The sequence below is a fragment of the Cydia pomonella genome, chromosome 18, assembly GCF_033807575.1.
Source record: "Cydia pomonella isolate Wapato2018A chromosome 18, ilCydPomo1, whole genome shotgun sequence".
NCBI lineage: Eukaryota > Metazoa > Arthropoda > Insecta > Lepidoptera > Tortricidae > Cydia > Cydia pomonella.
Genome location: NC_084720.1, coordinates 12,066,556 through 12,079,760, shown reverse-complemented (window position 1 = coordinate 12,079,760; position 13,205 = coordinate 12,066,556). Strand labels below are relative to the sequence as shown.

General features: G+C 37.8%; 1 protein-coding gene across 3 annotated transcripts in view; it reads left to right on the top strand.

The window, feature by feature from the left end:
• The window catches only part of LOC133527487 (membralin), a 134,966-nt gene that overhangs the window by 66,744 nt on the left and 55,017 nt on the right, over positions 1–13,205 (top strand). For all 3 annotated transcript variants that reach the window (XM_061864512.1, XM_061864513.1, XM_061864511.1), the window contains one exon: positions 6,479–6,611. In XM_061864512.1, coding sequence (XP_061720496.1) covers positions 6,479–6,611 — 133 coding nt within the window. The remainder of the gene's footprint in view (positions 1–6,478; positions 6,612–13,205) is intronic.

Below are 13,205 nucleotides of genomic sequence, written 5' to 3'. Positions count from 1 at the left end.
ATGAAAATGATCATTGGCACGATTCGAACTTATAATATACGTCAAATATAAGATATATATATATGAATCGGATATGTCAGTGTCAATAGTGCAGACGTTTTTGTTAGAATGAACGCCACGTTTGACGTCACATTTTCTCGTGCGGGAACATTCCCTATAGTAAACAGAACGTTCTCGAGAACGGCACAACTATAGCTACCGCCCCTGGAGATACGTACTCTCCCCTGGCCCATTCGTATTGACGCTCGCTCTTAAATCATAAGATACATTTATTGACTAGATGACCACTTGGTGAAAAATTAAACGAACATTCGTGAGTTAAAAAAAAACATACAATTGCTTCTATCATCCATTCTGATATGATCGGTGTGTACGGACCGGCTGTCCGTCGCTTGCAATCCTGGACCACCTGCCGGTTACCTGATATTGACATGCCGGGACGCTTATTCTGCATTCGAATATTATATCTTATTATTTTAATTAAAAAATCGGAGAACAATGAACGGGATGCTGACCGTCAATCGGATGAAAACAGGCTACCAGAATTACACGTTAATTACACCAATTAATTACAGAAAGTATATAATGCAGTATCTAACATGGGTGGCAGTACATGTTACATGCGAAAAATATTTCTAGGTACTTATACGGTTAGTAAAAGCTGCTCAGAGTGGCATATATATTCACATCATAAAATATTCTCGTGCGCCAAGGCGTAAGAGAAATATTGAGATTGAAACTCTTATCTTTTGTTCGATCGCAATGTCAACATACTCACAGAACTATCTAGAATTTTAATTTTTAGTTGTTATTGTTGTCCAAAGTGAAACCACAATGCAAATAGATCTTTCCAGCCAAGGAAATGCTTCCGGGTCATAAACTCAAATCCAATTTAAATTTTCAATATCCCCAAGTAAAACAACTGATAAAAGTCTTAGCCGCAGACAGAATTTAAGTGAAAGGGGAAAAAATCTAAAAGGTGTCGAGCTGCAGAAATTGGAATAATAAATTCATAATGCGCAATTTGGTGTACGTTTTTTCTTGTCTGTATAATACGATAGAATATACAAGTATAGGTCTTTATGTTCTGCGTTTCCGATTATTTTTGGTAACGGTCTTATGAAATTATATATAACACTATATTATATCTTAATTTATAGCTTGAATGCAAATCAAAAGGAAAATATTACGTACCTTTCTACCTAGATGGGTCGGTCCTTCTTTAATATACATAGGTATTGAAGCTTAAATTTCAAATAAACTGATCATCAAAATCATCACCAGTCTACAGTCACCCCACTGCTTGGCATAACTTTACTGCCTCAGGTTTCGGCCCTAGACCAATGCTAATTAGTGACTTCACACACACACACACACACACACACACACTTTAAATTTCTTCGCGTTCGCTTCATACCTCACGTTATTTTTCTTCACCAAATAGTAACTGGTAAATATCAAATGACATTTCGTACTCTGATTTCGAGAACCTCATGTAAAACCTGGCTGGCTAAGGAACATCTCCTCCGGTTACCTCCTCGCAGGTTCTTAAAACCTTACAGCTCCACCCGCGATTACTGTTTACATAATTACTTACTTATGAAAATATCTTACTTGTCTTTTAAACAACTTGGGTAGTTTTTTGTACACCAAGTTAATAAATCATAGTAAACACTATGTACTTAGTTTATATGAAAACCTACTTACTAAAGTCAATTTGATCGGGTTGTCAAGTTTTCTATCGCCCGACTCGCGACAGGGGCTGATTCGGCGCGTGCCTCTCACCCATCTTCGGCGATCTTCGCCCCGCTCCGGAATTAAAATTAATAGCGGACGGCACGTCGACCGGCCCGACTCGGCCCGGGTAATTTGTTTACTCGTCTCGCCTAGGATTACGTCGCATGCTCTGTTGAATAGGTAACGGCCGGTGACTCCCGTCACACTTACGCTCCGTCGCACCCCATTTGCCGACTGTGAGGCTCGGGACCGGTACGCATCTACCCGCAGAGAAATTGATAATTTATCAGTAAAGCTTACGTCAACTCACATGTCATCACCCGACTGCCGATTTATTTATTTATTTATTTACGGTATAGGCCAGATATAGCCGATTCGTAAGGATCATGATGAATTATAAATTGAATCTAGCTTCATAATCTTCATATAAATGACATGTCCAAATCAGATCTCTCCACCTCTATCGCATATACAATAATTCAATGAGAGATACTACTAGCGATCAAGACGGGACATTGTAACACCATGGTTTTTCTTGCTTTTTTACAGGTGTCGGCGGATTCACCTTTTAGGCGTTATACTAGTAGACTAATAACTTCATTTCGGGAATGTGAAAACTATTATTAATGAATTTATTTATTTACTTGTCAATATTTAGTCTAATCGGAGTGCACAATAATCCAAACGCTTGACGACGGCTTTGGTTTACCGCAAGGTAGTGTACTTGGGCCTTTATTATTTATTGCTTATATAAATAAATTACCCAATATAACTCTATATACATCTGTTATGTTTGTGATGACGTATTTTATTGTTACATCAAAAAATAATTAAAATATTGAAGAACATGAACGTAAAGTTACTGAGACTTTAAGAAATGTTATAAAATGGTTAGAAGACATAATGTGCGAATTAATATTAGTCAAACCAATTACATACATTTTAACTCCAAACATGGCGAAAATGTTAAGATTGATATAAATTACGAAAATGAGACAATTCAAGAAATGCAAAGTGTAAGTTTTTTAGGGATAGTTTTAGATAAATATTTGGATTGGCAAGCACAAATAGAAAAGATCCGATAGATTTGTTTATGTACTACGTAAGTTAAGATGCTCATCAGGTTTACATACAGCTTTAGCCGCGTATCATGGGTATAATTGTTCAGGGTAAGATAAGGCCTAATTTTGTGGGGAAACTGCACGATTTTAACATTGCATTTGTAGCACAAAAAATGTATACGTGCTTTTTGTAATCTAGCTCCATACTAGACATGACAACCATCTTTCAAAAGATTTAGGATCTTACCGCTGCCATGCTTATACATTTTAGAAATCTGCATGTTTATAAAGAGGCATATTATTATGTATTTATTTACAAAAGCTGAAAGCGCCTCTACCAGAAATCAAAGGGATCCTGGAAGGTTGGTTCATAATTGTGTTCCCAGGGCAGCATTATATTCCAATGAAATGAAATGAAATGAAATGTATTTATTTGTCAGAATATGGTACATTGATTTGATCTTAAATTAGAATTAGTGCTTTCATATTCTACCGTGAAGCCGGTGTACAAATATTTTTACTTATATCTAATTCTTAAATCTATATCTTTGGTTTACACAAAATACCTACGAAATCAAAACTAGGAACAATCAAACAAATAAACTATAAAACTAATCACTATGGTCCAGAAACTCGTTAACACTATAAAAACAATGCTTGTGTAGGTAATAATCTAAATACTTTTTGAATAATGTTGTTGGTTTGTTTTTTATATCATCAGGTAATTTATTGTAAACTTTTATTGCCATAAAGTAAGCATTTTTTTGGAACAATACTAAGTTGGATTTAGGCAAAGTCAACTTCTGTTTCCATCTAGAATTTGAACCATAGGCCTCCTCTCTAGTTTTAAAGAAATGAGGGTATTCTTTTACAAATAGACAACACTCCTTAATATATATACATTGCAATGGTAATATTCTTAATTTGCTAAACAATGGCTTACATGACTCTTGGTATCCAACCTGGCTCAATATACGGATACACTTTTTTTGTGCCTTAAATACTCTATCTACATCTACGGAGTTACCCCAAAGAATGATACCGTATCTCAATGTAGAAGAGACGTATGCGTGATATGCACTAAGGGCGGCAGCAAGTGAAGCTACTTTTCGAGTTCTCTCTAAGGCAAAAAGAAACCTATTAATTTTTAGGCAAATGGAATCTATGTGACTTTTCCAATTACAGTGTTTGTCTAGATTGAACCCCAGAAACTTTGTAGTTTCAACCTCTGTAATTGTCTCGTCCCTATAAGAGATATTTAGTTTTGATGGATTTGCTTTATAGGTCTGAAATTGCACAACTGTCGTCTTATTTATATTTATTCTTAATTTATTCTGACTAAGATATGCAATGACAGTTTGCAGAGCGTTATTTATATCTGCTTCAAACGTATCTCTATTTCGACATTGTATTGCAATTGTCGTATCGTCGGCAATCAATGTGATGTGCATGAAAATTTTTAACAAGTTACCAAAATCTATAAGAGAATTGCCTGTAACTTCAATAATTTGGTTTAGAAACAAATGAATGAAGCTATTGACTGATAGAAGCTATTGTAGTGAAAAGATTTCCTCTTTGAAGATAATACAGCCAGATTTTTTGTATTTTTAAGATTTTTGCATGCTAGTACAACCTGTAGAGTACAAACAGCAGAATAAGCACCCAATTGTCACTTACCACCTAAGACTTACTACTTACTTGAATAATTCGGTTGGTGACAACATGGAAACCTTATTCGTCATTCACGTCTGTATGTCCACTTGACACCTCCCCAACTCCGAAATAATTAAATGTCCCTTGTTAGATATGATTCAGTTAAACGTCGCCGAAGTCGGGTCGACGGCGTGTCGTGCCGGCTCCCGGTCGCTCTGCCGTGTTTATTGTATCAGTGTCGACGCTCATCAAAATGCAAATAAAGTAGGCACCGACCGAACGTCGGCGCCGGACAGTTGCTGGTTTCGTATTGAGTTATATCCTCATGATATTTGGGATGTATAGATTACCCTTGTTGTGTGATTATGAACAATATGCCCGTGGAAAGGTGGGACGCAATAATCTGTTCGCGACGATTTATATGGTTTGTTTACATTAAACAGTAGGTAATGGCTTTTCTATGGAAAACGTCGATTCTATAACAGATTATAAATGTAATGCGTTTGTAATTTAAGAAATATAACATAAGTCAAAGCGGTGGCTTAGTATCATAATGTTAAATTATGATAAAAAGGTTACATCGTTATTAATCAACTAAAATGTTTATTTTGGCATACATTTCTATGCATTAACGGTCCTTTTATATATGATAGGTACTACGGCTAATGGCCAACCGTTTATCGTCATTTATCTTCCTGGGACATCTTTGCCATCAACCTCAATGTCACATTGTACCTATTCTGTACCCCTAGTGTAAATTTATTCGATAGCGTAACGTGACGTACGCGTTTGCGTTAAGTCTCATTTTGTATGGGATTTTGAGTTTCCAAAACGTTCCGCTTGGCGCGCTGTGTCTAAATCCCATACTACATGAGACTTAACGTCACGTTTCGAAATCGAATAAATTATCACTAGGGGCTCAGATGTATTTTTTGTACAAGTTTAAACATTTGTTGTGATTCAGTTCAAATTAACAACACGAATTCCACGAGTAACTTTGCAATTATTCTCGGTATTTTCGAATGTAATTTTTGTATTTTTACTGTTGAATAAATCCAATAATTAGCTTAAAATTTCCAGGAATCGAATTGTTCACAAGAGCAATTGTATTATTACACTTTTCTCGGAACCACCATATCTAACTGTGTATACAGGTATTCGGTCAATTCGCTGAAAACAGAGGTGGTGTTGTACTTTCATATTAGTTTCGAAATATCGTCGACAGAATATCAACTGCTAATTAAAACGCAATAACTCCAAATCAGGTTTGAATTTTCTTGTGAAAATGCACTGTCTTCAGACGGGGCGAGATCGCGGGTCGCTCCCGGTCTTGAAATGCTATTCCCAATTCATACATGTTTCAGGCGAGCGATCGTCTGAGTCCAACCGGTATAAGCTTGATTTCAATCTCGCGTAATTGTTACGGATCTCGAGTCCATAGTTGTCTTTTGTTAAACCCTAGCATGAGGTAGGCAAGGGTTCGTAATACAGGACTTACGCTGTTAATAAGCTCGCGCCGGGGCCCGGCTCGGATTTCGGTCGTTAGTGCGTAATTGTCGACACCTAATTAGTCTGACTCGGGCTCCGGTAACTCCCACACATGACCCCATGTTTAATGCGATGCGCCGCTGCACCGGCTAACGCGCTTAATAAAGTAGATTCGGTACGGATCCTTAAAGGTGGCGACGGGAACTTCAGACTAAAGTCGTCTTAGAATTTCATGTCTGTGAACAGTGGATATATGTATTTCAGGGTTTCTTTGGCAATGTTGTATTACACTGCGTAAAATAGTTTAATTAAAATATTACAGGCCAAATGGAGTCGGGTTCTTAAAACATATTATTTTTAACATTTTTTAAATTAAGTACCTACCTATCGACGAATCGTAATTAATATGGAACCTACTCAAAATTAGTCACATTTATAAAAATCTTCAGCCGGAGCTGTATTATATATACCTATTTCGTCTTTATCGGAAAAACTTCTGCTTCTCTGAAATAAAAATGTGCTAAATATTTTGTCCATAGGCATGGAGGCTATAATGTCGGAGTTCTTCAACGACACTACTACGGCTTTCTACATTATATTGATCGTGTGGATCGCTGACCAGTACGACGCCATTTGCTGCCACACCGCCATTGCCAAGAGACATTGGCTAAGGTAAGTCTACGATAACTAGCTAATTTAAAAAAATCTCGTCCATGGAAAGTAAATTGTGTCTTATCATTTGAATAGGAACATTTTGCTGCATAAACGTCACTATCTGACAAACATGTATTGAACCAGACATTAGCCTTTTGTCGGATTAAAAAGGGTAGGAGTTTTTTTTTTAATGTTTCATAAATGTATTTTTTTTAAACGCCATTTATTGCTTACATATTAATAGTAGTGTCCAAAAATTTTATCAACAAAAAAATCTATTTAACCCTTTACCAGGCTGACAGTTCAAAAATGACAATCGAATGTCAGTCTTACTCATCGAAAATAGAACACATGTTTGAAGAGTCACATGTGGGAAATATATATCCCTTAGCCTGGTAAAGGGTTAACGATACAACCTGCTCACAAAATTTTATCTGTAGGTGAGAACATCATTCTTTCGTATGTCCGGGACATACGAAAGAATTCTTGCCGAAACCGAGACCTTCGCTTCGCCTCAGCCAATTACGTTACTGCTTTAATTGCAGCGCATATCGAATTAAGGCACAGGGAAAAAGGCGAGTTGTTTATTGTTAAATTCGGATTACTATTATGTTATTATATAGGTAGAAAAGTATATCTTACTGTGACACAAACTCTTTCTTAAAACAATACACATTTGGTAGTTAAATAACAGGCAGAATTAAAAATCTCTTAGCGATTTTTAGTTCTAGTAGGGGTAAGAGATCGACAACAAAAGCTTTTGTATTGAAATATTACGTCATTCTTTCTATATTCGCGGAATAGCATAATAAGAGCAAAAATAAGTGACTGTTGGGACTTTGAAAGCTATTGTACAAATGTGTGTATGTGTCTATCCGCTGCTTTTCCTACAAAAACTTATAGTGTATATAATTATTTACAGTACATAAGGTGCTATTTTTCCGCACTAGTGCGTAAATTAGCATATTACGTTAATGTGTCGAACATTTAAAGGGCCATATGTACTGTAAAACGTTGTACGATACATGTGCGAATAGGTAATTCGCAACTCGTGTCGATTTAAAACACTCCCTTCGGTCGTGTTTTAATTTATCGCCACTCGTTTTGAATCTCCTATTTTTCGCACTTGTATCGTAATGTACTATTAAGTGCGCTTGAGTATTGGAGGTTGTATATGTGTGTGCTGGCACAATAGTAAACTTATTACGACACATATATGACACTCGTTTGAATTTGTTATGTTTTTGTACAGCTGTCTGATGTCAATCACTTGCAATATAATATTCACCACGAGAACTAGTGTTTTAACTATCAGCTCCACTACTCTGCTTAAGAACCTAAACTAGGGTTCTTCCAATAGGTCGTGTGCCTCACGCACTGATAGTGCTAGTTTAGTAAAAGTGTGGTAGAAATATTTGAGTAGTTGTGAAACTTGCGTAAATTATGTCTGAAGAGAACGGCATAAGTGGTATCAAAAAGCTGAAGGGATCGTCGGACTACCCTAATTGGAAGTTCCTGGTACGTAATTACCTTGAGAATAAAAACTGGTGGGAGGTAATTTCGAAAGACGTAGTAAATGCTGATGCAGACAGGAAAGCACGAACAACTATTTGCTTGTTGTTGGAGCCAGAGTGCTTTACCCACGTCTACAATGCGAAGACTGCTAAAGAAGCCTGGAAAAACCTACAGGGCGCCTACGAAGATAAAGGTTGGGGCAGACGTATCCACATACAGCGAGAGCTCTTCAACTGTAAGTTAGAGCATTTTAGTTCTATGGAGAGCTACATATCCAAAGTGACGTATCTTGCACAGCAATTGGATGATATCGATGCAAAAATCCCTGAAGATTGGTTGATATCGATTTTGCTTGGTGGTTTGACGCCTGAGTACAGCCCCCTCATAATGGCTGTAGATAATAGTGGTCAATCAATCACTTTAGAGCAAATTAAGACGAAATTGTTACAAGAAGGAGGTCGACAAAGCAAGTTGAACACTGACTACGAGCAAGCATTAGTGACACATAAAGCACGAAACGATGCCAGATCTGCACCTAAACCTAACGATCGTAAGCAGAAGTTTGTCTACAAGTGCTTCCGGTGCCACCAGCAAGGACATAAGGCGTCCGAATGCAAGGAGCGTACCAAGACCGCGAATGTCTGCCTGAATACTAAGGAGGCGATTGACAAAGATAAGTGGTATCTTGACAGCGGGTGCTCCAACCACCTTACCCACGACAAGAGTAAGTTATTGTTGTATAAACCTGAAAGAGGCAACATGAAAATATCGGTAGCGAACGGTGAGAAGTTATCAGTGAAAGGACGAGGGAACGCTGAGCCCCAAGTCAGCGAGAACGAAAAATTAAAGTTAGAAAACGTTATGCATGTTCCCGATTTGTCCATGAATTTAATTTCGGTAAGCGACTTAACCAAGAAGAAATGTACAATTATATTCGACGAAAAAGGTTGCGTAATTCAAAAGAAGAACCGAATTATTGCAAGTTGTCAAGAAGTCGATGGCATTTACGAGTTGACAGAAAAGAAAAACAATATCGTAAATTTGACACTGTCAAAACGAAATGAAAACATTTCTAACATTTGGCATAAGCGTTTGGCACATTTATCCCGAAATTATATGTTAAAAATGAAAAACATCGTGACCGGTATGGAATTTAAGAGCACAGATTTGTGCGAACCGTGTATTCCCTGTATTGAAGGAAAGACGTGCAAGAGTCCCTTTAAAAACAAAGGTACGAGAGCCACGGATGTTTTGCAAATCGTTCATAGTGATTTATGCGGACCCATGGAAGAGTCGTCGTTCGGAGGTTCGAGGTATGTTTTGCTTTTTATCGACGATTATACTCGGAAGACTCATGTTTATTTTTTGAGGAATAAAAGTCAAACTTTTGATAAGTTCCGTGAATATAAGGCGGAAGTAGAGAATCAGACGAGTAAATCGATTAAAATCTTAAGATCGGATGGAGGTGGAGAGTACTGTAATGCAAAATTTAATGCTTTTTTGAAGTCTGCAGGAATAAAACACCAGACGACTGTGCCCTACACGCCTGAACAGAATTCTGTTGTCGAGAGAGCCAATCTCACGATCATTGAAAAAGCAAGAACACTACTGTCAGAATCGAACCTGAGCAAAAAATATTGGGCGGAGGCTGTTAATACTGTTGTATATTTGAAGAACAGGAGCCCCACAAAAGCTTTGAATAATGCGGTGCCCGAACAGCTTTGGACTGGAAAGGACGTGGATGTCAGTCATCTGAGAATATTTGGTTGTTTGGCTTATCGACTTATACCAAAACAAAAGAGACGTAAATTGGATATGAAGGCGGAACCAATGATTTTTATTGGATATCCAGATAATCAGAAAGGTTATCGTCTGATGAATCCAAAGACAGGTGAAGTGACAACTGCGAGAGAAGTCAAATTTTTGGAAAATGTGTTTCTTCAAAAAGAAAACTTCGATAAGTCGTCAGAAGTCATCATTAACCTGAGTACGGACTCTGATGGTCAGTCCTGTTTACCAAATGGATCCACGAGTTTTCCAGACGTATCGGAAGCGCCTGAGAATGAGTTTCGTGACGCTGTAGACGAGAACATAGAAGTACCTGAACCTCAAGTACCTGAGCATGAGCATGTACCTGATGAGGTGGTCACTAATGGCGAAGTGATAATACCTGGCCTATCAGAAAGGAGGTATCCTCAAAGAGAACGCAGACAAGTTGATCGGTACGGTTGCAATGTTATGTATGCCAAAGAGAGCAATCTTGATGGAGATCCTGTAACCATAGAGGAAGCATTGGCGAGACCGGACAGTGAGTTATGGCAGAAAGCTATAGATGATGAGCTTACGTCACTGAAGGAGAACCAGACCTGGACGTTAGTGGATCTACCAGCTGATAAGAAGCCAATCCAATGCAAATGGGTGTTCAAGATCAAGAAAAATAGCGACGGCGAGGTAACGAAGTACAAGGCTAGACTCGTAGCGAAAGGGTTCACACAGGTATGTGGTGTAGATTATACGGAGACCTACTCTCCAGTAGTAAGAAGCTCTACTCTACGATTATTGTTCTCGCTAGCTGCTGAATACGACTGGTTTATTGACCAATGGGATGTCACGACTGCGTTTTTATACGGGAAGATCAAAGAGGATATTTACATGCTTCAGCCGAAAGGAGCAGTCACCAAAGGTCAAGAAACCAAGGTATGTAAGCTGCAGCGATCTCTGTATGGTTTGAAACAAGCCTCAAATGCTTGGTTCAAAGAGTTAGATAGTGAAATGTTAAACTTAGGCTTTGTACAATCAAAAATAGAACCGTGTTTGTATCAAAAGCAGCTTAAAGGTAATAAGAAGTTAATTGTCGTGATTTATGTTGATGATCTTTTTATATTCGGCAATTGTGAACAGGAAAAGCAAAAATTAAAATCACGTTTGCTTGACAAGTTTAAAGTGAAAGATTTAGGCGCGGCTAGGCATGTTTTAGGAATGAGATTGAGACGAGAGAAGGGCCTCATTCATCTTGATCAGGAACAGTTTATTTTGGACTGCTTGATTGACTTTAACATGACAGAAGCTAAGCCGGTTACAACTCCAATGGAAGTAGGGATGAAATTAGAGAGATCGACTGATTCTCACTGTCACCTACCATATCAAAATTTGATAGGTTGTCTAAATTATTTAGCATGTAATACGCGACCAGACATTGCACACGCGGTAAGTGTACTTTCTCAATTTAATTCATGCTATGATGAAATACACTTTAAGTGCGCAAAACGGGTCTTAAGGTATTTAAAAGGTACGTCTAACCTATGTCTCACTTTTAGAAAAACTGGTGATTTAGACTTACGTGGCTATGTAGACGCAGATTGGGGTGGCGCGCTCGATCGCAAATCTTTCACGGGGCTAATTTTCAAGTTAGGCTATAATATTGTTTCTTGGGAAAGCAAAAAACAGGCGACAGTATCTTTGAGCTCTACAGAGGCAGAATATGTAGGGCTCAGCCAAGCTTCAAAGGAAGCATTGTATTTGCGTAGTTTACTGAACAGTTTGACTACTGTAGAGAGTAAACCTGTAGTCATTTTTAATGACAATCAGTCGGCACATAAAATTGCAGTCAACAAAATGATGCATAATAGGACAAAACACATTGACATTAAGTATCATTTTATCCGTGAGTGTGTACTGGCTAATAAGGTCGGAATAAGGTATATGTCAACAGATAAAATGATAGCGGACATCTTAACTAAGAGTGTTTCAGGCCCGAAGTTAAAAGGTTTTTTGAAGGATTTATCTCTATCAAATTATCCTATTAAGAGGGCGGATTAGAGTAGTTAAGTGTTTGATATGTCTTATATGTTTTTTAAATGTTTTGTGTAGGTAATAGAATAATTTTCTAGTTTTCATTTTTTATGCGATTTAATTTGTTGGCGGTTTTTTATGTTTGTGTACAGTCAGGCACAATAGTTTGGAATTAATTAGTTTGAAATTTTATTTTATGTACCGAGTACAGACAAGTACAAAAGTGACTTTGTATGTCCGTAATAGTTTAAGAGGGCGTATTGGAGGTTGTATATGTGTGTGCTGGCACAATAGTAAACTTATTACGACACATATATGACACTCGTTTGAATTTGTTATGTTTTTGTACAGCTGTCTGATGTCAATCACTTGCAATATAATATTCACCACGAGAACTAGTGTTTTAACTATCAGCTCCACTACTCTGCTTAAGAACCTAAACTAGGGTTCTTTCTTCCAATATTGAGTAGCATGACTCGACTATGGGCTGTCGCGGGAAAGCGTAAATGAAGGAATAGTTCGCTATGTAGCAGGAAATACGTGCTACGCGCTACGGTGGCGTAGCACTGTGTAGTGATTAAGTGAGGCATTCAGATTTTGAAAATAACGTTGTGAATGTTATCGCAGTACTATTAATGTAAGCGAGATGCACTGCGACGAATAATATAAGAATCAATACTTAACACATTCAGTGCCAGTGACCCGATAGATTATATACGATATTTTGCACGTTATCGGCTACGCACGTAGGGCGTAGCACGCGCTGGCACTGAATGTGTTAAGCACACATCAGTATTAAATTTTTGAGATCAAGTTAATACTTATTTTAAATTTCTGAACACCGCTCCAGATATCTCATTTTTTATTGGATTATTTTACTGTTCCGCTGTTGGACATATGCCTTCCCGTGTTTTCACCATTCATTCATGTCACCAGATATTTCCAATATGGTACTTATCTCTAATATATGGCATATCTACGTATACATTTATACAGTAGCTTAGAGGTCCAGACGTATTTTCCCAAGGCTAGGAATCGCAGCCACCCGAGAGGACGGTGCCGTTTTCAATTTGCTTTATTTGCGCTTGTTTTAATAGCGCTCTCCTTATTGGCCGCGTGGACGGTCAACCAAATTGCTTCGTGCTCGGGCGACTTTTGATTAAGGAGGCGCAGGCAATTGAGCAACAGTTTTCTTGTTTATCTGGACACTTTCAAGCAAAGGGCGCACAGAGGCCGATTCGAAATTAATAATTGATCTAAATTTCTTATCATTTTGACATCGGCTTTGTATCTCCGTCAAGTTAC